The following is a 25,927-nucleotide window of genomic DNA, read 5'->3' on the forward strand; positions in this document are numbered from 1 at the left end:
ATTGTGTTGGTGCAGCAACATGAACCCAGACATCTCCATAGACATTTTAAACCGCTTCTCGAGTCCGTTGACAGATGCCTGGGGTCTATAGAGGTTAGTATATTCAAGGATGGTCCAGGAAGAAAGCAAGATGGTGACATTGTCCCTGGTCAGCCTGAGGACAGGGGTCAGTCATTCTTCACTGCTTTATTTGCACATGGGTTGTCAAAAACCCTTCTATGAAGACATGCAGTGACCATATACTGTAGTAACCGTCTATTTGCTTGTTGCACATGATATGTGCCTCAAAACTACGTCTAGATTGCTGATAGTTCTGAGGAAATAATGGGTCACTGTTGTTGCCCAGGCTTTGCTGCATGTCACCAGCCAGGCCTGACCTGATCATAGTGACAAGAGTGGTAGAAGTCAGAGCACCATTGGTTGTATTGAGTCAAAGCTAGTCTTCCCGAGTCCTTCAAGGCCCAACACAACCTTGCTATGAACAACACTCTCTTATCGGACCCAGCATTGATCATACTGAACCTTGTACTTCCCACAATGGGGAACTCATGGACGTTAAAAAAAAAAAAAAAAAAAAATAGGGTGATCTGCAACATCAGTTCACAGCTGCACTGAAGGACTCAATAGTTGAGGGTCATCACAAACTCCATGGGGGCACACTGAGTCAGGGGAAGAGATGGGGGTTAGGGGGAGGGGTGTCCTTTCTCTCTCAGGGACTCCAAAAGTTTGGGAAATCATGTCTTATCTTAAGACCTCGCTACAGCGAATAACCGACGAGTACATACAAGGTTATGTTTGCGTTTGAGTTGACAGCAGTGCGACGCACAGGCTCTCGGCAGCACCCGGCTCTGGGGTTTTGGGAGCCGGTCCCTATTGTTCAGATCCCTCCTCCTGCTTGGGAAGTGGGAGGACCCGAAAAGGCGTCGCAAAAGGGAGAATTGTTTGAGAGCTCAGTCATCCAAAAACGGCCTTTCAATGCGAGAAGTTGGGGAGCCGAAGAAAATGTCGGTGGCATCGCAGTAAATTAAAGCAGCGACGCTTTTTTAGAGGGAACAGAGAAGTTAAACTTTTTGTTTTTAAGGACTTAAAACTCAGAAGAGACGCGGAGTGAAGGACGGCTGTTGGAGGTCGAGGTCTGAGCACCAAATACTGCAGTTTTAGGTAAGTTTTAGCCTCTTTTTCTTTCACCGTAATACTCTGTAATAACAACGGTGTGAACACACAATAGCCGTGGCTCTAGTTTAACAACTTTTATTTCACTTTTTAAGCACCACAAGCTACTTTTCCTGGCTTCACATTCACGCATGTAGTCATAACACTTAACTTTTAACCACGCATTTGCTAAGTTTGGATCTTCACAAGGTAGCCCATCACTCCTCCGCTATTTTAATGGCAAACTTTTCCGCTCTGTATTTACTCAGTTTATTAGAGTTATTGGATGCAGTGTTCCCGTTTAGCCTTGCTCTGGATAACCTCTACGTCCAAACTTCAGCGTAACTTTCCGCACTTCTCTTGTCAGTTCAACTGATTTTTATCATTGTTTCACTCTAAATAGCGTTTTGTTAGGGTTTCGGTTTGATTCTACCGCAGTTCAGTCGGATTTTGCGGTGTTTTGTGAAGGACTGTCTTTGCGTTTAGCAGGCCGCAGCCTATAGCTGCTCCCATAGGAGAGAAAACATGGTGAGCGAACCCCCATATGACCGCTGTTTCTGGGGTGCAGGACTGGAACCTGCTGTATATTTGGGCTAAAAACGGGAAAAGGAAAAGCCGAATTGCGTTGGAAGTTGCGGAATGTCTTCGCCGTGTTTGCATCAGTATCCGGAAGATGCTTATCAGTGATACATATGATACAGAGGAGGCTCAACGCGGCTTCAGTTGTGGCTGCAGCACTAGGTAGCTGCACTGCCACAGTGTTGTGACAGAGCAAAGGGGGCTTGTGATCTACTTATAGCAACTTTTTAGGCTTGACACATTGAAAGAGGTTTGGTGTTTATCAACTTGTTTGAACTGATCTGCAGCCAGAAGTGGAAAAATCTGGACCAATTTCTGTTCTAAAATCACAATTTGTGTTTCTACCTCACACTGCATTACAGGTGTTTGTCTTATTCACTAATGTAGATGCTTCAATAAATGGTATGCTTCTTAAAGTTACCACCCTTCACCACACTATGACAGTCTTCTTTTGAGACGCTAACCGCAAGAGAGCTCATCTTGTGTTTTGATTAGTGCCTTTAGCGAAACATTGCATGGAGAAAAATGGTTTTACGTTACAGCGACAAACACAACTTTCTATCTTACGACCACAGTGACTCAGTATGTGTTGAAGTGTGTTAGATAGCTTTCTATGGTCTGCTCAGCCGTTTGAACAAGGCGATGTCTTTCCCAGCTTTGATTTTTAATGAGCAAATGTTTGGGTTCATAAGCGAGTGTTAATGACTGTCAGTGAGGAGGAGGCGTGCAGGAACAGCCGTGGGGGTCTCGGGTTTCCAACCCCAGGTGTCTTTTTTTGTTGTTTGGATTACATGTGGCCTCTGCATGTAGGGAACATAGCAGGCCAGTGACAAACATGGCTGCAGACAGGAGGTCGCAATTGTTCCCAGCCAAATCAATGTCACTGGGATTAAAAGTCGACGCCAAACACAGGGCCTCTTCTAATTAGGCGCACGGTTTATAAGGGAATTAATTGGTCTCGGAGAAGAAGGAGCCTCTTGTCGAGCTGATGTCGTTGATGATCGGCAGTCGCTCGCATCAAAGTGGGAACTAATTGATTGCGCTCCGATTATTTGTCCGTTTCACACTGCTGTGATGGTGATGAGGCAGCCAAATTGAACCCAGAAGATGAGGACTTTGTGTGTGTACAACAATATGGGAAAATAATGAACCAATAATTGTGATTTTTAAAGAGTCGCTTGTCATCCAGCAGCTTTTCAGGCCAAACAAGTGCAGTTTAAGACAGAGACGGGCATCTAATGTTTGCTATGTACATTCGCTTTGGTTTTCAGATACAGGCAGCAGTGCAGTCCACAGGTCGGTTGCAGACTGGGACTTTGCAAAACTGTTAAAATAACGTCTACAGGAAGTGTGGAGTATCACTGATATCACTGATATAGTTAGAGAAGTGCGGACCAGGCTCACACTGCCCAGGACCTACACTCAAGCAGACCCTGCAGATGATCTAAAATGTTCACAGCATTTAGAAATGGGTTGCAAAATGTAAAATTGAAGGGAATGGCGATTGCAAAATAAATAATATAATCATGTGAACCAACTCATTCACTATTTATCATTGAATCATCAGCATGGATTGATGCCAAGGCCTTAAATATGCTGTCATTTCCAATGTGGGAACGCAGCTCCCGATGTTCTGTATTCTCTTACATTTCATTTGTTTTTACTTCACTGACATTTTAGCAGTTTTTAACAAGTTAAAGTCCTGGGGATTAAAGTATAAAGAGAACCTTTCAGATTCTAACTCATAAAGTAAAAAAAAAGTGTATCACTCAGTGAGTGACATGTCAATAATATAATTAACAGGACATTATTTTGGTTTGAAAGATAGAACACGATGTGATTGGAGGTTCTAGGGACATTTAGCAACACTTGGCAAATGTGCCCACCTTTGTCGACTTCTCAATGATCCCAGTTTGTCTTACACAAGGCTTCCTGTGTTCCACTTGAAAGTTTGAATGGGAGTTGACTTGCTCGGTAGGGTGTGTGGTGTAACACGCTAAGATGCCAGCATAATGTTGTGAGATTAAGAATTAAGCAGAAAGGCTGCGGTGATGTCAGTGAGCCAGAGCTGAGCTGCGGAGCAGGGAGCGGCATTGTTGTTTTTCAGGGTGAAACATTGGCATTAATTGACAAAGGAGGGAGAAAAGTCTCCTTCCTGAGGGCACGCTTTCATCTCTATGACAGCGGGTACACTCATGCAGACATTACAGCCTGCAGGCGCATGTGTGGATGCGTTGTTGTTGTCTTCTCTGAGTGATAGTTCCTGTCTATTGAAGTCTTCAACCGGCCTCTGCTGAGATGTTTGACGTGAAAACTTCAGAGTTTACATTTTATAAACTTGAGTTTTGTTCGAACTTGCCTCCTGATAGGGGCCGGTGACTTTTCTCATCAACCGAGCCTTATTGGCCTGTTGACATGTGATGCATTCATCCGTCACCGCTGACAGATTGACTGGGTAAGCCTTAGACCCTGGTGGCCCCTGGGAGGATTTCTGTGGCCACTCAGACATGGAGACCCAGAAAGGGACACCTGGACCGGCAGGTGGCCAGGATCCAGGCTCCTCCCTCGGGGCTGCATACCTCTCTCCTCCTGATCCTCCCTGTCAGCCAAGACCACAGTGAGAGGAGGAATGCAAGCATGAAAAAATTGAGATGAATAGTGAAGGAGAAAGTTCTGACGGAGAAGCTAATTAAGCAACCTGGGATCAAATGAGCAGATTTTGTGCTGAGATGATGACAAATTGTACATGAATTCAGCCAAAGCAGAAGTGGGGCAGTAGATAGAACCGTTTTCCCATGAAGAAAACACATATTCTGTCTGAAATAGCAATAGTCATAGTAGTCCTACTTCCTAGAACAAAGTGTCTTTCAAGTACCTATGTCTACAGATGCATACATTTTTGTATACCAACAATAAAATAAACATCTAGGGTGCATTTATAACTTCTAAGAGGTCTTCAGTAGTGAGTGAGCTTTTCTGCACATAAATTATGTTAAGCAGTTTTTGTAGCTTGCTTATGACAAAAGGTCACCCCAACATTTTATTATCGATTTGTACACATCGCCAGCTGCAGATGTTTATTGTATTAGGTTGGTTTGTCACTGTCAACGGCATATTCATGATATTGCTTTAAGATGACGGCATAAGTTTTCTAATATATACAGATGCCTTTCTGCTCCAACTTATATATGCTGCAAGTGGTACCCTCACTGCTGAATATGTACCTTGGCCTTGCGATACACCGGTTTCTAACTGAAAACTTAATTTTTTAAAAATATTTTCGCTATAATATGAATTATTCTTGTAAGGCTGTGCCGGTGAGTAGCCTAAACAAATTTAGGCGCAGGTAAATTTTTCAGCAGGTACCTATTTCACAGTTGAGTGCCATCACTGCAGAGTGTGTACACAGCACAGTGGCTGCCTCTCAAAATGAAGTACACGTACGCGAATGATCCTGCTGAAGTGAGCGATGGGACTTGGCCCCCCAATCTGGAAGCATTCTACTACAGTCATTATAATCTAAGAGAGTTTAGGCTGGAACGCTCTAGCATGTAAAATATACTGCAAAACCAATATGATACCGGAAAAGAAAGTCTCCCAATGTCTTATGATGTCTTATGATCTGCTTGGCTGGACATTTATCGAAATGAAAGGGACTTGATTCTTGTGTTTAAGAAGGACTAGCCTTAAAGAGACTAGTGGATGACATTTAAAAAACATATCAGGCAGAGTTCAATGCAGTCAGAGTATCGAATGCTTCAGCTCAAGGTCAACAGTCGAACCACAGCTGTCTCTCTAAACGTCGCTATTGTGCTCAGCGGCCTTAAAGGAGATTATCCAAATCCATTTAAACCCGTTGAGTTGATTTGTTTCACTACTTAAAGTAAAAGTTCTTGATCAGCTAATGAAGTTAACTTCCAAACACAAACACACATTGTAAGTCAGTAAGTGGTGTTAGCTCATTGATCAACTCCAGGCCCGGTAAAGAAAGCTGCGTGTGTACACAAATAGCCCTGTGTGTGTGCAAAGTAGATATTTGGACAAAGATTAGGGGCCTGATTTTACGAGCCAAAAGCAACCCAGACACTCTAATAGATCATTCACACACAGACGTGTGATTCGAGACTTGCCTGTCACTCGCTCCTCACACAGCGTTTTTAAGCATTAGCTAGTCCGTGCAACTAAAAAGGATTCCTGGCTGTGAGCTGTATTCCTTCTTGAAACAATAACAGGGGAATAAAATGACAAGGCGCCTGGATTAGTTCCAAGCTTTTAACCAATAATCAGATGTAAAGTGTTGCCTGGAGAGGGAAAAAGCTCATCAGTTAAGAATGTGAATTTGGCGGGAGAAAACATGATTCAACAGAATAAATCATTGGGCACCAGATTAGTTTGTGGGCCCCTGAGGTTATCTGCTGTGGAATTTTCCATCGACAGCGCCTGCCGTGTTTTGCGAGAGTGTGGTTTAACTTTATGATATTTTAGAGCTTCCCCCCCTGAGGACAGATCACATCCATGTCTCTGAGTGACAGGACAAATGCAGGCTCTGCTGCTTTACTTTGTCTCACATTAACACACACACACACACACTCACACACACACACACACTCAGACACACTAATCCACTTTCTGAAACTGAGAGCACTCTTTGAAACGAGCCTCCTCCAGCTGTTTCTCCTCTCAACAACGACCCTCCGGCTCTCGCCGTGGAGCTGCCAGTCTGGGTCGAGTCTCTCCATCCTGAGCTCTCTTCGCCCTCTTTTCAGTTCAATTTCCTGCCTTCCTCTCAAATTCCAACTTGTATCTGTTTTTCCTATAAGTCATTCCCCTGCAGTTGTTTCATATAACTTAACTGCCTTGCTCCATTCCCTCACGGCTCCCTCGCTCTCATACTGCCTCCGCCCTGGCCTTATCTCAGTTTCCAAATGCCGCCAGATTTCTGTTTTTCATATAATATTTCACCCGCTCTCCTTACTCCTTCATCTCCCACTGAGACATTTGGAGGCAGCCCCTCTCTCCCTCTCCGCGGCCCGGCTGAATAATGGGGAGAAATTGCTCTTGATTTATAATTGGTTCCATTCACTCTCATGCACGAGCTGCCAAAAGGGGCCCCCCCAACTCCCGCTGTACTTCCCTCTCTATGTTGCAGGGACTCACAAGCCGCTGAGCGCATAGACAGTACACATACACACTAGCATGTATTACTGCTGTGCCCAGTGTAGTTTATCTCGCCGTCTTAGAAGTGGTAGCCCATTTTTTTGCCTGTTGACATTTGAAAAAAGCTCCTGAGGTTTGTGAGTATACTTTTAGTCTGTAAGAGGAGTGATTTGTGTGTTTGTGTGTGTGGTGAGAGAATAGTTGTGGCTGCATGGATGTGTGTGATGAATACTGTGAAATTTGTGTATTAGTGATTTTCCGTGTTGTGTGTGCGTGTGTGTGTCCATGAGCTGTTTGTTGTGTGCTTCTGAAGGTGGTCCTTTCTTCTCGGAAAGACACATTAGCGTGCGGGGTTCCAGACACAGTCAAGATCTCCATTTTCAAGTTCACTTAAACATGGAGTTGTTTTAATGCTGCCACAATGTTGTTTTTGGAATTACTCTTGAGATGTGCTCCGTATAGTCTATTGGGGTTTGTTATCTGAGACAGAGACTGGCCTATAAACAAAAGGTCAATACACACAAAGTGTTAACGTTTTGTAGACGCCAAGACACTCCTCTCAAAACCTTAGTGGGTTGTGGAGTGGTCAGTACCTGTTTAAACTAACTAAGCTACACATACCTGAGTGTCCGCTTGCTAGTGGAGTGCTTATGGTTGTTGCTTGGGGAAGTGGACACGGGGCAGAATGGGAACTGTGTAAGACCATGTGACCCTGCATTGGGCACTCAGCTATCGAATGGATTGTGTTTTCACCCCTCTGTCATGACAAGCAAACACTTTTCATCTCCATTTTGCATTGTCTGGAAATTGTAATCTGGCACATTAAGACTGAGTTCATCTACAATACATGTTGATGCCGTGACTCATATAAAGATGGCTACAATCTGATCCAGTATTGGGCACTGGTGGATCTGAAATTCCTGATCCAACCAGCAGATATTTCCTTTCCATGAGCAGCATTTCAGCTTAATGTTTGTTGTGGAATTTTTTTCTGTCAGCCGCTCTGAGAGACAATGACAATGCGCCTCTTTTCAGGAAATCCATTCCACTTTTAGCTGCCATTTAGCACACAAGCATTTAGCAGCACTGGGAGCTCACCCATCTCACAAACATGTCTGCTTCGTGTGCAGTATGTGTAGTACACGTTTGAACCCCAAGTACATGTAAATTACGTTTTTACACGAAGCACTGTTGTCTCTTGACATCCCGTGCCGGAGAGGCCAGCTAGACATATCAGACGTTTTTGCTTCTCAAACGCAGTGTTGCGGCAGTAAGTCAGTCAAATATATGTTGTTGCACTTAAGCAGCATCTTGCATTTTTATTAAAGTTATCCATGTGTGCTGTCTTAGATTTACTAATATTTATTTGAAACCTCCTGAATTGTGAATTTCTTGTTTTTCTGGCTTCCTTTTCTGATCTTATAATGACCTTTTTATAATACACAAATGATGGCGATAATAACAAGGTCAACTGATGTAGTATCTGTGTCATCCGACATCCACATTCAAGTATTGCGATCAGAAGAGAAAAAATAATAAATCTCAATACACAAATTTGTTGAAATCACATTTTTTTTTGTTTGTGTCTCAAGTTAAAGGAGCTTTACACTGGTAATTAAGACGCCATTGACACTGCATTCTGATTTAACTCTTTTCCTGTGTTGAAAATCCTTCAGTATGTTTATATAATGTTTGTAGGTGTAACATTTCGCCCCCTTGCATCGTCCAGTTTACTCCTTGTACTAAAGAATGAAAAGGTTTTCCTCACTAGGCAAGTTCGATTGTAATGCACATCATTAGCAACATCTCACAGTGTACTATGTCGTGGGTTTGAATCCCAGTGAGCCAATCCCAAAGATACAACACATAGATACATTGTAAGTTCATTTGACTTAAACATATGATGCAATGGCAGACTGTGATGGCTAAAGTTATTCCATTCTAAAAGTTATAAAAGAGTTATTACTGTTACCATACATTTCGTACACTTCAATCAATCTTAAAAAAAAAACCCATTCCCATATACTTGTCTGCATTGTTGCCCATTTTTCCTTCATGTCTTATTCTTAGATTAGCCGACGTCGCCCACAACACCGCTCCTGCCTGATCCTTCTGTTCCCATGGCCCCCGTGGGCACGCCGACATCCCATACCACGCTGTGGAATGTGGGTGGGCGTGTTCAGCAAGCCACCGTAATTAGCTCTCTGTGGTTAATTCAGCCTGGCTATCTAAATTATGCAAATGCGGCGTTGCCTAATTGATTAGAACGCCACCCTTCTGACAATTGTGGCTCTGTCCAGATATCCCCGTTAATCCTTGAGACGCCGTGTAGCTCGTTAGTGTGGGTCCGGGGAGGAGGCGGCCCACCATATATGTGGTTAATACTTTGGTGAAACGTGTGCTGGTGTGTGTGTGTGTGTGTGTGTGCCTGCTTATAATAAAGGCAGCGGGGCAGGAAGAGGGGGGCGAAATCTCAATCTTGTTAGGGGATATGCTTTTGATGTGTGGTTTTATGGCATGAGAAGGAGCGACGGCTCGAGTGGAGGACTTGGGCTCGCCCCCTCTCCACCTGTTGGACCCGGGGAAGTAACAGACTGTTCTCTTCTTCTCTGACCTCCCTATGGAGGCCAGATAGGTGGGAGCAGATTTTTCTTCCCCTAATCTGCCAAGAATTAGCTCTCATGGATGAGTTGCTTGTTTTTCCGAGCCAAGTCAGCACTTAATGAGAAGCTGCGCCGTTTTCTGAACCGATTGTCAGGTCATGTCAGGCCCCGTTTTTTGGGAGTCATGCCCAACTTCAGAGTCCAAGGTGTCGACTTCAATCCAATGTACATTACACTGAGCAAAGGACGGACTAAACGATCGTGGAGGTGGATGATGGGAAAAGGCCGAAAAAATATTTGATATTACACTGGTGTAGAAATGCGCAGTGTTTAAATTTGACAAATATCAATTACGTCATGATGATATTGAAGATCCAGTCAGTCCATCACCGTACCCACCATGATTATGATTGAATAATGCCCTCTTTGCATCCAACGTGTGCAGTGCCGGTCAGCATCTCTGCATAGGTCGACTGAGAAGGGATACGTTGGTACATTCAGTGATGCCGTGTGATCCCCTCCCTCTCTCCTCCTGCTCGCCTGCCTGTTGACATCCTCCCTATTATTAGACTCTCCATCCTGCCTCCTCAGTGGAAGCCCCTCTGTCCCAAATACCAATACTTCCATAAACCTGTGTTGCTCATCCCTCATCAATCCATAAAGACATTGAGCCCCCTCCATCTCCAGAAAATCTCCACACTCTTAAACCTCTTGGTCATTGACCCCCTCCCTACTTCCCTTTGGTCATTGAGCAGGACCCATCAGCTCTTCCCTGGGCCCTTCAGAGTAGCGTCTCCCCTTTCTCCAAGGGTCTGCGGGGTCTTTGTCCGTGCACCGGCTCACTGCTTTACAATGACTCTCCACTCTATTAAGGTGCGTTCTGCCTGTTAGCGTCGCCCAGGGCAACCGGCCTCCCGCATGGCAGCTATGCAGCATGGCATTGTGGGACGCTGGGCCGAGCAGGGCAGTTGAACCCCCGGCACTCCTCACACTTGACACCGCATGTGTTTATCTAAAGGGGGGGCTTTGTGGTGTTTGGAGAACCTCTAGGGAGGGAGGGTTGGAGTGTAAAAAGACGTAAAACTCAGGGAGGAGGGGACACTTTAGGGAGGTGATAAATATTCAGCAGGGGAAGGAGTTACTACCCTGACACCCCCTCCCATCCACCTCCTCCCGCTCCCCCCATGTGTCCTCTTCATGCCAGAAAGCAGATGGAATGTGAGCACTCCGGGAGGAGGCTCCAGTCTGGTTTTGTCCAATTAGCAAGGTTGTCAAAATGAATTTATCCATGGAGGCAAGAGGACAATGGAAACGGCACTGGCCCCCATAGAACAGGGGCCCCGGTGTCTTTACTTAGCACGTTTGCAGTCAAGTGACTCTCTCACAGCCATATATAAGGACGCCACCGACATGCCTCCACCCAAGCTGCATGCCAGCACAGTGATACACCCTTGTGCCAAACTCTTGACTGTTGCCGGTCATCTGTTGCACCGGAAGTCACACACAGAGACAGCTGCTGAATCAGCTCTCCAAAGTCTTCAGTAGTTCAGTGGTCGAACTGAGGACTTTAATCAAGCAATAGAGCAGTACAATCCTGGAGTTTGGATTGGTTTGGTTAGGCCAGGAAACCAAATCATTTACACACTGTTCAAAGCTTTAGGCACCAGAGTATTTCATTGCCGCCAGAAGAACATTCTCTGCTGGGCCTTCTTGATGAGAGAACCGATGGTTGGGTCCCATTTGAGGTTGATGGCTGCCAATGTTACAACATTCCCAACATGCCTCCACCATGACCCAGTGACGCTAAGCCAGTTTGTGCTGCTTGTGGACCGTCTCAGTGAACGGACTCGCTGTTACTACCCACAGAAGCAGCATCACTTTCTGTTTCAGAAAAAAAAACATCCTCGTCGCAGTGTGAATATAGCTCTTTCTGAGTCGGTCAAATTCAGTCTCTTGCTCTATGTTGGCTTTGACTACCTAACTACAGGTGTAAGGCAGCATGCTCCATATTTGCTGCTTGGCTCTTAGAGGGTCAATCAGATTTAAAGTGCCAGACTCCCAACACTTTCTTAACTCAGTAAAACTATGAAATGTGCTGATGAATGAAACAGTGATGTAATCCTGCGACTGTGTTGGTGTCCTAATGAAAGGAAAACATGTATATTCTTTTAAGCCTTGAAATCGTGAACTGAGAGGACAGATAGAACTTACGGCCAACCTCGCCAAGACTTGCTATTATGTGGTTGATGCTGGCCATTGTATCTCCTCCAATACTTTTGCCTGTGTGATCCTTATTATCCTTATTACCAATGATTAATGATTTGCCTCCACAGTATCTGCTATTCAAGCAATTACACAAATTTGAGGAAATTATGGGAAAATGGAAAATAGAAAATTTCAATCACACCAGATTTAAGTAGCCATATCATAATATTTTACTGTGATAGTTGATTATTTTTGTGGTGTTATTTAGCAGTTTCTAGGCCCAGATGGATTGGAAATCAAAACATTCTCTCTGAGATTCTTTCAACCTTTTTTCTGTTTTCATATAATAAATCTGTTTTGGGTATTAGCTGACTTGTTTTTATTACACAAATGGATTATTTTGGTTAATAATTCCAAGCTGCGGTTTTGAATACTTTAGTAGGATTATGGAATATTTCAGCTGCATTCTCTTTCTCTCTCATTTTTTTGGGGGAAAAGAACCCAGATGGAGTCATTCTTCTCCAATTTTGCCCAAGCACCTGTATTTATAGTAAACTGGACTGCACGTTGGGGGGTGGGTTGCCATGTCCCATTATTTTCATGTCATTTCACTTTTTAGTGTTTTTCCTGTTCTTTTTTTGTCACAGTGAGTAACTTGTTCATAAAAGATTTGCTCTTGTTTGGGTGTAGCCACAACTGCACAAGCTTTTCAAACACAGTTTTTATGGTATAAACTCCAAAAGAAAGATTTTGAGAAGTTCAAGTGATAAATCACTGACCCCTTTATTAATGTCAACTATGGTGCTAAAATGCTGTTTTAGGTGTGAATGAAATTTTAAGCAGCAACAGAATACTCTGCTTCTCCAGTGGAGTATTTTTAAGTGCTTGCCAAACTGAGCTGCCTGGCAGCGGTGAGTCTGTTCAGGGACTGAACCGGACACAAGCGCACACATCTCATAATTTATGGTCTGGTTCGGAGTCCGGGCTCTGGTTTGTATCAGCCGCGCTCACGTGTAGGAGGCTCCTCTGTCTGTGACATCTCTGGAGGGATGGATGGAAACAGTTGGACATGGATGTCAGGCACGCTGTTTGATCTTAATGCCGAGTATCTGTTAAGCAAACACAGACCCCAGCTGACCGATGAATCAGGCAGACAAGCCAACTCAGAGAAGACCGATGATGTCAGGGGAGATCATATCAAAGACCTGTCTCTCCCTGCTATGAGTTGTGTGTGAAGCAGGCACAAGTTAAGAGTCCTCTCATGTCAGACGATGTGTCCTGCTGGTTGCCCTGTTGGCAGCGTGACTGGTGTGGTTTACGGTCAGTGACCCGCATAGTCAGGACAGGTGCCTGATACAGATGTAGGTGTCTTTTACGGGCAGCTGTCCCGGGTTGTGTCCATACAGCCGCTGGCCACAGAAGCCACAGGTCGCCACGGCTTCCCTGGTAGCTCACTGTTTGTTTACCGAGTGGTCCCACTCCAGTGAGCTAATGGAACTAAACATATACGTCGACTGAGTGGCTTTTCGTCGACTTTCTATGAATTACTCTTGACTGCTTTGGTCTGTTGTGAGTTGCTGTTTGTTCAGGACATTACTTTTTATTACGTTCAAATCCAGGAAACAGGAAGGTTCCTTGTTTAAACTGGGATTACATTTGAAGTGCCCTAGCAGTCAGCATGTCTATGATGAGATGAACTTCTCTAGTATGCACTGCAAGGCTTCCCTGAATCAAATCAAAACCACTTGTTTGTGTGGTCCAACGTGAGGCTAACCCACAGCAGTCCATCAACAGGAGGCTGGAACATTTTCACAAGAGCCATTAGATAATAATCTTGTAAGATTTTCCATTCTCCGACTGTCCTGCTATGGCCCCTCCTCCGTGTAGGTGTCCCAAACTGAGACACTGTCATTAATCACCTCCTGCCTTGGGTACAATAACGCATGTGAGACGTGTTCAGTTTAGGACGGTGTCTGCTGGCTCAGTGTGTTCATGGACAGCAACATGCATGTATATGTGAGAGTGGGAGAAAGAGGGACTCAGTTTTGCAGGACCACCCTCTATATCCTGACGGGAAGTTGTTAGTTTAACCTGACAGGAAAGAATTTGGGAAACTTGGCAGCAAGCGACAAGGGAGAGGGAGAGAAGCAAGCTCCCTTTTCGGCTTTAACGGTCCTGCCTTTTTCTTCCAGTATATCTGCAGATGAACCCCCCTTCCTCTTCTTGATACCCCCCCGCCATATCAGCCCCCCTCATACCTCTCATTAGTTGGTCTTTGTCCCAACAGCTCAATGCTGGCTGTGTCTTTTGCCTCCCCCAGGCCCCCTCCTCCTGGACCCTCTACCTGTATCGGTTACACCTGAGCGGGAAGGCGGTGGGGGTCAGGTTGCAAGGCACAGAATGAGGGCGCCCCTTTGATGAACATGATGGGTACGGGTGCAGGCGGAGGAGACGGGTCGGTGGTGTGATGGGGGCTCCGCGGAAAAGAAAAGCTTTTTTTGTTTCTGAAGTTTGGCTGCTGAAGGATCTGCAGAGTGAGGAGACGTGTTTGCTCAACAGCAGCCCGTCTGTTATCCTGTTCACAGGAGCGAGTTTGATCAGACACAAGGAGGGAGATAGTGACCTCCGATGAATCCGTTCTCTGTGCGGTGGTGTCTTGTTGTGTGTGCCTTTCTAACCTTTAGCCTGCATGTGTGTTTCAGGTTGTCGTGTATGGAAGATGTCTGGAAAGCGAGACTGGACTCCGTGGATGAAAAAGAAAAGTGTTCCAGTATTGTGCGCTCTGGGTGCAGTACTCCTGTGCTGTCTGCAGGGCGGCACCGCCCTCTCTGGTAAGTTTGAAAAACACTTATGTTTAATGTATTAATGGTTCAAACAAGATCCTGTGAAGTTCCAGTTCAAATCTAATCTTTCAGTTTAGTTTTTACAAAAAACTTACGACTTAGGAAACCCCTCCTCTTTATGATTTAATGAGTTGCTCTACTGCCAGTCTCTCACCGTTGGCTTAGCTTCTTGAACAGAGGTTCAGGTCACTTTCCTGAAGGCACTTCAGGGAAGTGCCTTTGTTCCTCTGAGCTTTTGTGTCTGTGCACACTCATGAGTACACAGGCTCTTCCAGTTCTCCTCTCAACCTTAAGCACTCACTTAGTGAGCAAATCCTTAGCACCTTTATTTTCCAAGTCAAGATTGTTGTTGTTGTATGATTTTCATAAATGTATGAAACAGGTTTTCTCAAACACTGTGCTGCTGTCTGCATGTTTATAACACCTGGTGGAAGCTAAGACCTGCCAAGGACAAACTTTAGTAGTTAACAGGGAGGGCCAGTGTTTTACATGTCTGGCAGTGTCTGCCAGTGCCGTTTGTTTGAAATACATTTGTAGAAGGAGGTAGTTTTCCGGAGCGGCTCTGACTGCCAAATTCACCTCTGAAAGAAAAACAAGTATTCTGTGTCAACTCAGAAGATTTAAGATAGCAGAACACCTGAATACTCACTTTGCCCCCGACTTTCTCTCAGACGACGTTCCAGTGTTCTCGGAGGAGCCGGCCTCCGTGGTCCAGAAGCTGGGAGGAAGCGTGAGTCTGCGCTGCAGTGCTCGACCCGCCTCCGCAAACATCAGCTGGCGTCTCAACGGCCAGCAGGTGGACGATGGAGACTTCGGAATCGTACTGCGGCCCAAGAGCCTGTTTATCCCGACGCTAACCAACCTGACGCTGGGCCGATACCAGTGTGTGGTCAGCACCGGTGCTGGAGCCCTGGCCAGCGTTCCTGCTAATGTCACAGCTGCCAGTGAGTAGCCACACGCAAACACAGAAATGTTTGGTTTTCACTTGGTGGAGGTCTCAGAAACGTAACGCTACTGGTGTTTTATTTCACTGCCATTCAATTGCTCGACATACGTGGCTCATTTATGGCGCTCTCTCGTAGATATACGAAGATGTACGCTACATTTATTCATAAATGGTGTGCTTGAAACTTTAAAAATGGCCGTTATAAAAAGATGTTTGGCTAACTGCATTTATTAACCTGCTTGTACTGGGCAAAGCAATTGCACCAAAGTTAATGGAATGATGACTGATAGAAATCCAAACCGCGAGGAAAAATGTTCCCGAACAATCACCCTGGTGAAGAAAAACGGTTCATTTCCAGTTGCTGTGAATAAATCTTAACCTTAAATGCTGGTCAGAGCACGTTACATCTGATATGCATCAGGGGACTGTGAGTGGCCTGACGCTGTGAAACCTGAGCCAGAGGAATGGAGGGGACCCAGGGGCAGGGGCCAGTCAGAGCAGGGAGACGGGGCCATGGTGGTGTGCCTGCAGGGCCTCCCTCGGCCCCCTCTGCTCCTCACATCACCTCACCCCTCTTGACAGCGGAACTCAGCAGAAATTACAGCCCCATAATTGAGTGGAAAGCTGGTGTGTGAAAAGCTGAGGGGCGAAGCGGGTGTGTGAGGGGCGATATGGGTGTACGCCTCACTTCAGCATATTATTTTGTTAAAGTTTCTGCAGAGTTAAGTGATGCACGGGCCAGTTTGAGGTTGTTTTAGGCCAGTCGGGACAAGATTCTCACACAAGATGAGACGTGATGTCACATTCCCTGTCTCCCGCCAGGCCTGCACACACTCACATTTCTCCTCCTTCGCACAGACTTCACTCGTCCCCTTGTCACTTTCTCAGCCTCCATTATCTTTCACTTTCACTCCGACACCACTCTTTCGTGTCACCCCGACTCTGAGAAACAGATGTCAAGGTTTCACAGATTTACATCTTCTTCGTTGAGATGTGAGAAGTGCATTGGGTCAACTTTTTCCCCTTCAGCTGTGTGGAGTTTTTGTTTTGTGAATCTCAATATTTTAAATTAATCCTCGTAGTTTTGCTGTTTTTCTTACATTTTTTGTTTTTATTTTGCTCAGTGTTAAAAGCGCCTTCCACCTATAAATATTCAATCCAATATGTTTTAATGGGATGGGACTAACTAGACATTTTATGATGAGCAAACCTTTGGTTACATTAAGTGCACAGAACAACATTTTTAAATTTTGTGCTTGAATCTGAAAAGATTTTTTAACTTAAATGCTCGTTGAGGCTGTTTCATCAAGGATGTTTTGTGTAATGTTCTGTGCCTGCAATTGGTGCATTGAAACCTGTTACCAGTTAAAGAAAAGTTTTGTGGTTATTTGGATCGATTTATTATCATTGTCTGGGATTAAGTATTTGGAATTTATGTCTTTAAGTCCCAGATTTTACCTTTTTTTCCCGCCCACTTTTTCATAGTTCTCATTTATTTTGAAGTTTTGAGTTGAGTTTTTCTTACAAACCCAACAATATTTTCCCTTTTTCTCATAACTGATTTTTATTTTTGATTCTGTCTGTTATCAGCTTTAGTGCTAGTATTACTGTGGCGGCTAAATAGCGAAGTGGGTAGCAACAGTGGTGACGTGCAGTTGATGTGTCCACCTCCTCCATGCTCTGAGCACTGATACACACATCTACGTATGGAGTTTGTGATCATGTTCTTCCATTAAAATCGGGTTATCCATTTGTTCATGTTTTTGGTGATCAGCATTGGCTGGCTCCAGACTCTCCACACTGTCTGACTTAAAAGGAGCTGCAGTTTTTTTGGCAGGAGTTAAAAGACATACATAAAGTCAACGCCAAACCTTTTGCACAAACATGTTTTCTATCACACACAGACCTCCTGCTGCTGCACGTAAAGATGATGGATGTACGGTCTGGTTGGAAGTATTTAAGTGGGCCGTGCCAAGTCGCTCTGGCGTAGGAGGCCTGTTTCACTTTATGAACGCAATCAATCCTCAATTTTCACCCCAGACACACTAATGGACGTGCACGCACCTGAGGAGCATCCATGCGGGGCTGAGGGCTGGGGCGTTAAAAGGGGCACCGGGAGGTATTTTGGAAAGCTGGCGGCGGCAGGTAGGGGGACAGATATCAGCGGGTGGGGGTGCTGTAAAAACACTACCTGATTGATTTAGCAAATGGAGCGCACACACGGAACACACACCACTTAGCTTGCCATGGCTTGGCTGGGATCCTCATCTTTCTAAATAAGAGTCCAAGTGCGTGCAACAGAGCTGCAAGAGCAGAGGATAAATCAAAGCTTCCTGTATTGACAGTGTTTGCTGGGAGTGAATCACGGCTGCTGTTGGTAGACGGCGTCGCGCTCCCGTCTGTGCTCCAGTCATTGAATTAGAGCTGTAAACAAAAGCCTGGTCCTCTGACTGTGTGTACCAGCAGCTTGCGCTTTTCGCCAAATGGAACCGGACTGGTCCAAGAAAAACACACCCCTGGAAGGAGCAGAGGCTCTGTGTTTGCTAAGAATCAATAAGACTGTTGGACTTTTAATTACGCTTCGGGAGAAGTGTAATTTATCCTTGTGTTCAGAAGTGGCCTGTGGAGTGACACATTTTCACCTCCTTTTTCCCCCTCTGTAAATCACTCAAGCTCGCACTGAAGGTGTTTAGCGTCCACCTCATGTGGGACCTATTTTGTCAGGGATTCCAAGACGGTTCCATCTACTTTGAACATGATGAAGGGAGCTAACTTCCCAACATATGGAACTGAAGGTCTAATATGGTCTCTCCCTCACACATGCTCACATCAGTACCTGAGGGTCATAGATCAAAATAGTCTTTAAATATTTGGGTACAAACGTCTGATCATCTGTCTCACCATCTGATGGAGTTTCACCATTTTTCTGGAGTGTCAGGTTTGGCTGGTTTTCCTCATTTTCCAACTTGAGTTGGGTCTGTGAAACTCTATCTATCGCGCACCTCTCACCTTTGACCCCACGGCCAGGCCTCAGGGCCGCTCGGGCAGGGATTTAGGAGGTCACAGGTCAGTGGCGTGTCTGTGCTGCGCAGACTGAGAGTCTGTGGGACTCAGAGTCGCAGCCCAGGGCTTCAGTAATCCCACTCCTCATTTCCCACAGAATCTAAACCAGCCCCGCTATAATGTTTGCAGGATTAATGACACAGGCTATCTTGTTACGGCTTTAACGGATGACATGAGACCAGAGGGAAGAGACGACATGTCCGGTCCGCTATTGTGGTGCTTTTCGCTCCCCAAACGTGGCACAGAAGGGTGGCACACCTGATGGAACATTTCTGCAGCTGGATGACTCTCTGTCTGCATGTGTCCCTCAGAACTGCGGGACTTCGAGCACGATGACCAGCAGGAAATTGAGGTCGATGAAGGCAACACAGCTGTTATTGAATGTCACCTCCCGGAAAGTCAACCCAAGGCCCAGGTCCGCTACAGCGTCAAGCAGGAATGGCTGGAGACGTCCAAAGGTACTCCCTCCCGTACTGTCCTGGGCTGCTCCTAATCCGCTCTGATCCTGAAGCCTGTGATAAGAGTTTTATCTGAAGAATGTTAAAACTTCTTTTTGTTTATTTTCACAACTATTTACTTCCAAGAGAGGGAAAAGCTCGGGTGATTTGTGGCTGGTACGCTAACGAAGCCTTGAGGTTTCTGTTATCTGAGGCTTATCAGCGAGGAAATGAAAACCACATTGACGGAGGCGCAGTCACGTTGCACGGCACCACCTAGTGGCCGTTTCTGACATTGCGCCATCTGTTATCCTCACTCTTAACAGTGTTTTCCCTAAATTTGCTCATTAATCACATTTTGTCTGGTTTTAATGGAAATATTTTGGGAGATTCAGAGGGGCCTCCTCGAGTTCAAGTTATTATGAACTGACAAACACATTTATTATAATGAATTGTGAATTATATTGGAGGATGAGAGATTATACTCAGGTGGAGATAGGTGATGTAGCTTGTCATATTTATTCCTTTTCCCTTGACAAACAGGACTGGTGTCATGGTATTTAGGTGTATTTAAAGTAAGCCAGATCACATTGTAGTATTTAACACCAGAATGTTCTCATTTGAGTTGAATGTGTTATACATCAGGGTGGAAGTAATGTTGTACTTCCATTCAGATATTTCTTTTTAACTTTAATTTTCTGTCACTTTCATCGTGGTTGTTTTGGTTATGACATCCCATTGTGTCATGACTTATATCCCTCACCTTTCTCTCTCAGGTAACTACCTCATCATGCCGTCAGGGAACCTGCAGATTGCAAACGCCACTCAGGAGGACGAGGGTCCGTACAAGTGTGCCGCCTACAACCCTGTCACGCAGGAGGTCAAAACTTCCACTGCTGCCGACCGCCTGCGAATACGCCGTGAGTTACCACCACGCCTCCGCAGAAGAGCGCCTCTTGATCCACCTCTTACTCAGTGTGGATTTATACTCCACTCTCCAGGTTCCACATCGGAGGCAGCTCGAATCATCTACCCGCCGGCGTCCCGCTCCATCATGGTGACCAAAGGTCAGCGGCTGGTGCTGGAGTGCGTGGCCAGCGGGATCCCCACGCCTCACGTCACCTGGGCCAAGGACGGACAGGACATCCGCTTCCACAACAACACGCGCTTCCTGCTCAGCAACCTGCTGATCGACGCCGTGGCCGAGGGCGACTCAGGCACCTATGTGTGCCGGGCCGACAACGGCATGGGCTCTGCCAGCTCCGCCACCGTTCTGTACGACGTGCAAGTGTTTGGTGAGTGGAGTTACTGACCTCTGCACAGGAAAAAGCTTGTCTTGAATCGTGTTCAATAATGTGAGTATTAGCTGTTGTGTGACACCTCCTGTGAGTCACGCTGTGCTTTCAAATCCCTCCTCTGTTGTTTTCCCTGCTTCAGCAAGAAAGTTTTCCTTCCTCACTCATGGCTCTATTAGCAAGTTGGTCTCCTGCACCAGTCCGTGTGTGTGTGTGTGCTTCTACGACACAGACTCCATTCTGTAACTGGATTGATTGATTATGTCTCGGCCATGCATGGCTGTTTTCTTAGTGATTTTGTGTGTGTGTGTGTGCGCGTGTACATGTGTGTGTGTTCTGAGGGCATGTCTTTGTGCAGCTGGCTGTCATTAAAGCCACGGAGCTGCTGAAACTGTAATGAGCTCTGCTTTTCCCTGATTCACAAGCAGCCAACCATCAACTGGCTGGCACGAGCTGCCCGACCAAAAACACACAAACATGCCCACATCGCAAACACACTACCCAACGACAGTACACCATTACTACTATTAGTTAGGAGGAAATCGGATCAATTGCGAGTTGAACACATGGATACACTGCAAGACTTAGTGGTTGGTCTGGGTAGAAGTGCTACAAAGACTGTGTGAGCATTATGGTAATAGCAAAACCAACATCAACACAACTACCAACCGAAACTACCAACAAAACCGTAGGACTGAACCAACACTGACTCATCAGCCAATGCAAACTGTTTTATTGCAAACTGGATGCGGTGGTGGAGTCTGTGATCCAAGTCTGACCTCAGTCCTCGGTGTGTTCGCCCTCCTGCAGAGCCCCCTCTAGTGACGGTGGAGCTGCAGCAGCAGGAAGTGGTGTACGGTGAGACGGTGCGCTTCTCCTGCCAGGCCCGTGGTAAACCCACCCCGTCTGTCATGTGGCTGCACAACGCTCAGCCTCTCTCCCCGTCGCCTCGCCATCGCGTGACCTCACGTGTGCTCCGGGTCTTCAACGTGGGCCCTCAGGACGAGGGTCTGTACCAGTGCATGGCGGAGAACGGTGTGGGGAGCTCGCAGGCGTCCACTCGCCTCATTGCCATTTCAACTGGTACGTCTGGTACTTATAACATGCTTGTATGAAATAATAAAATCAATATATAGAAATAATGATAGAACAATGGGCAGGATTCAGACTTTTTTTCTTCTTCTAGGGACCTCCCCTCGTGGGAAGCTGCCCTCCATGTATCGACCTCTCAGCCCGGACAAGGTTCTGAAAGAGCAGCCTCCTGTGAGGCCTGGTGTCATCGGTGCCATGTTGCCTCTGGACTGCTCCTCACTGCCTGGGCAAATCCTGCCAGCAGAGGCACCGGTCATCCTCAGCCAGCCACGCACAGGCAAGGCCGACTACTACGAGCTGACGTGGCGACCCAAACACGAGCGAGGCGCCCCAGTTCTGGAGTACATGGTGAAATACAGAAAGGTGCCAGCTCATTTGCTCCTGATCTTCGGTGGGTCCGTCCATGCTAGTGGCTCTGACTGAGCTCTCGTCTCTCGCTCAGGTGGGCGACCCTCTGGGTGAATGGACTTCCAGCAGCATCTCAGGCTCCCTCCACAAGCTCACACTGGCCAAACTGCAGCCTGACAGCCTGTATGAGGTGGAGATGGTGGCCAAGAACTGCGCCGGCCTGGGACAGCCTGCCATGGTGACTTTCAGAACCGGCAAAGGTACGGGTTTTTTTGATTGTTAAAATAAATTTAAAAAAATCTGTAAATCTGACTTAGCTTGAATATGTTGAGAAATTCATTTTTTTCTGTCCTAAAACATCCTTAACGTCCTTGTCCTTCTATCCAAGGGCGTAAAGGTAGTCCAGTTGATCCGCCCAAAACCCCAGCAGTCCCATCACCCAGCCTTTCTCGTAAGTGTGACTGACCTATTGCTGCTCCAGAACCGCCCTCTCACTCACGATACTAACTGGATGTCAACATAGTTTCTCCCAACTTTTAATCTCCCTTTCACTAACATGGACTTTTCCTCTATATCGTCCTCCCCTCTCTCTGAAGGATGAGCCCTCAGTAAGTGCTCAGCTCTAGAGTCACAAGTCATGTTCTGAGCTCCGTTCTCAGTCCTTATCCGGCTTTGTTTCACAGCTCCCGAGGCGCCGGACAAGCCCACCGTCTCCACGGCGACGGAAACCTCTGCGTACGTGACCTGGATCCCGCGCGGTAACCGTGGCTTTCCGATCCAGTCATTCCGGGTGGAGTACAAGAAGGTGAAGAAGGCGGGCGAGGACTGGGTGACGGCTGTGGAGAACATCCACCCGTCACGTCTGTCGGTGGAGATCACCGGCCTTGAGAAAGGTGAGGGAGCTTGAATACACACTGAACAGCCGTCGGTGTGTTAATGTCTGATGAACGGTTCCTGACAATGCGCTGCTCCATGCAGGAACCTCCTACAAGTTCAGGGTCGTGGCGGTCAATGTGATCGGATCCAGTCCCCCCAGTGCGCCCTCCAAAGCCTACACGGTGGTGGGAGGCAGAACCCACGAGCGCCCGGTGGATGGCCCTTACATCACCTACAACGAAGCCATCAATGAGACCACCATCATCCTCAAGTGGACAGTGAGTGCCGAGCGCCTTTTACCTCCTAACCTTCGCACCTGTCTAAGTGCTTGTGGCGTTTGTGTCTGCAGTACACGCCGGTCAACAACACGCCCATCTACGGCTTCTACATCTACTACCGACCCACCGACAGTGACAACGACAGCGACTACAAAAAGGATGTGGTGGACGGCGACCGCTACTGGCACTCCATCACCGACCTGCAGCCGGAAACCGCTTACGACATCAAGATGCAGAGCTTCAACGAGAAAGGAGAGAGCGAGTTTGGAAACGTGGTCATCCTGGAAACGAAAGGTAAACCTCCATCCGTCTGCAACGCTGCCTAGCAAGAGCCGCGCGCTGAGCCTCGCCGCTGTCCTGCAGCTCGTCCAGTCCACCAGCGGCCAGGACCGACACCCATGCCAGAGGATTTGAGCGGACAGTCCGGCGGTCTGATCACTCGACCGGGCGACCTGCCGTACCTCATCGTCTGCCTGGTCCTGGGAGGGTTTGTCTCCATCATTGTGGCCTTCATCCCCTTCTGCCTGTGGAGATCCTGGGCCAAGCAGAGTGAGTGCTCTTCTCCTCCGTCTCCTCTCTGATGCGCTGCATCATTTCAACAGCTTCTCACTATTTCAGAGCAAACGTCAGACATGCCTTTCCCGGCCGTGGCTGCTCCGATGTCATCCTGTCAGTACACCATGGTCCCCCTTCAAGGGCGGCCGCTCCCCGGCCCCTGCCCTCTGGACCTGACGCCTCCGCATGAAGCCTCCCTGGTTACCGGGGAGCACAAACCACTTGACTGCTCCACCTGCCGGCTGGTGCTGCAGCAGGTAACATTGAACTGTAGCTGGTTGATAAGCGACACATTTGCTCACTTCTGATGGTTGGACCTGCAGCGGGACTGTGACATGGAGTGTGACGCGTTGCTGCCTCAGACTGTGGCCAACGGACATCTGCCTGTTTTCCACTGCACCCCCAGGTGAGGTCTTCAGCTCTCCCCCATCTGTCACCGACAAAAGGGCGGTTAACACAGCAGATGCATAGAACTGTCTTTTTTTTTTTTTTTTTTTTTTTTTTTTTAAGGAGAGAGGAAATATTTATTTTTGTATCACAGATATTTATACAATATTAATAATATATTAATATTCATACAAGCTCACACCCTGTTTGCTGGAGTGCTCCAGTTGAATCATGTGCTTAAAAGTTTTACAAAACCTGGCTGGGATTTGTGACCTCTTTAGCTTTTCTTCAAGTGCCATGAGGCTTCATGGAGCCAGTTGAGACTGACCCAGTTGACTCCACAAACAAACAGCTACAGGCCTCGGCCAAAAGATAAAGTAGGAAAAGAATATCAACAGGAGCACAGTCAGAAGACAGGGATAGCATTTAAAAATACTAAAAAAAAGGTGACTCTCCAAAACAAATGATCCATCTTTTAAGTAAACATGTGTGTTCCAATGGTTAACACAGTTTCCAAAGTGCATATTCTCAGGACTCAGTAAAGTATTGTATACTATTTTGAAAATGATGGGAATAAATGGCAAATACAGTGAAAAAATGAAAAACACTGTAGCCTCCGTGAGGTTTAAATACTGTGAGGGAAAGATCTTAAAACTCAGTGATAGAAGTTTGTAAAAATTCTTTAATGCTGGTGTCCATTTGGTTTAAATTGTACTGGAACTGTACCTGTCGGTTGCTGAGATCCAATCACACTGATCTTTTTGCTCCAGAGTTTTCACATGACTTTCAACTCACCTGTGTTTCTTTTTCTTGTGTCCGGCAGCCCTGAGCGTCACCTTCAGACCTGTTGCTCTCCTGGAGACGATTCCTCCCTCCAGCTCCTGGACTCTTTCCACCAACTGCCCCGTCCTCAGGAGCTCAGAGGGGATTGCAGCTTCAGTGGAGGGAGCAAGCCGCTGGATGTCCCGACAAGTGTGTAACATTTTGATGTAGTGCATTATGGGATATTGTGGGGGTGCTATGAATCATGGTCGGGATGTAGCAGCGAATGTGACTGTCCTAACCAGTTCTCTCTTTTTGATACAAAACCAGGATCATGTTCTCTCCTGTCGATAGAGGATGAAGGGATTTTCACCACCTCATCGTCTGCAGCAACAACACCACAGTCCCAAGACACGATACAGGAAGTGACCGTGCTCCCCAGTATAGCGTCCATGGAGGACAAAAGGACGGTTAACACAGCAGATGCATAGAACTGTCTTTTTTTTTGTTTGTTTTTTTTAAGGAAAGAGGAAATATTTATTTTTGTATCACAGATATTTATATATTTATGTGTTTGTACATAGGTGTCTGTTTGAACTGTACATACGCTGTGTGAAAAGAGACTATCAAGACTTCCACCTCACTGAGTGTTAGACAGAAGAGATGTTTGTCCTAATGTGAAGAGAGAACCCGAGATCCACCACGGCCCACTTCAGCACTTGATGCGTTGATGCTTCTCACCTCATTCCTCACAGACAGCTTCACAGAATGAGCCGCTCACAACGGTGCCACGCGGAGCTTCTGTCACTGGCGAGCTCACGCTGTTCAGCGATGACACATGTATTGATTGTTCCGTTCTTTACGGACCATTGATAACTGTATGCAACATTTTCTTCTAGTAATGTTCAAGAGATTCTATGTGTATATAAATATATTGTATAGTTATTTATTTTGGATATTTTTTTTATCACTGAATGGGAGAGATTCTGGAAAATATCTTTTACTCAGTCATGGATAAGCTGAACTTTAATTCTCCTACCAATTCTGTGTTTACACGTTTGCTGGTTACCAAATGACTGCCAGATGGGGGCGCTGTGACGGGCGTGTCAGTATTATGTTTTACCCCTCTGGCGGCTCACTTTTAAAAGTATTAGTCCACACGAGACGTTTGCCATCGAAATGAAGGAGATCCTGAATCCAAACTCCCGCTTCCTCCCCACCCCCCAAGTGTGGCCGGTCTGTGGCCGCACACGCTGGAGCACTATTGCATGTAAATAAAAGCTTATAAACGATTCGGTGTCTATGCGTGTCTTATGTGTCTTTGCGTCGCAACCAGGTGCCGTCATGTG

General features: G+C 46.3%; 1 protein-coding gene across 1 annotated transcript; it reads left to right on the plus strand.

Annotated features, from left to right (window-relative positions):
* Window positions 1-929: 929 nt before the first annotated feature.
* On the plus strand, window positions 930-25,865 carry boc (BOC cell adhesion associated, oncogene regulated). The gene is made up of 18 exons (XM_053861028.1): window positions 930-1,161; window positions 14,399-14,527; window positions 15,211-15,483; window positions 18,860-19,006; window positions 19,762-19,905; window positions 19,987-20,280; window positions 21,091-21,363; window positions 21,467-21,735; window positions 21,815-21,980; window positions 22,109-22,171; window positions 22,404-22,613; window positions 22,699-22,874; window positions 22,946-23,168; window positions 23,238-23,423; window positions 23,493-23,686; window positions 23,753-23,835; window positions 24,640-24,788; window positions 24,909-25,865. The coding sequence occupies exons 2-18, from the start codon at window positions 14,416-14,418 to the stop codon at window positions 25,067-25,069; spliced, it is 3,123 nt and encodes a 1,040-aa protein (XP_053717003.1). The 5' UTR covers window positions 930-1,161; window positions 14,399-14,415; the 3' UTR covers window positions 25,070-25,865.
* The last annotated feature ends 62 nt before the right edge of the window (window positions 25,866-25,927 follow it).

This window comes from Synchiropus splendidus, chromosome 3 (genome assembly GCF_027744825.2).
Source record: "Synchiropus splendidus isolate RoL2022-P1 chromosome 3, RoL_Sspl_1.0, whole genome shotgun sequence".
Taxonomy (NCBI): Eukaryota; Metazoa; Chordata; class Actinopteri; order Syngnathiformes; family Callionymidae; genus Synchiropus; species Synchiropus splendidus.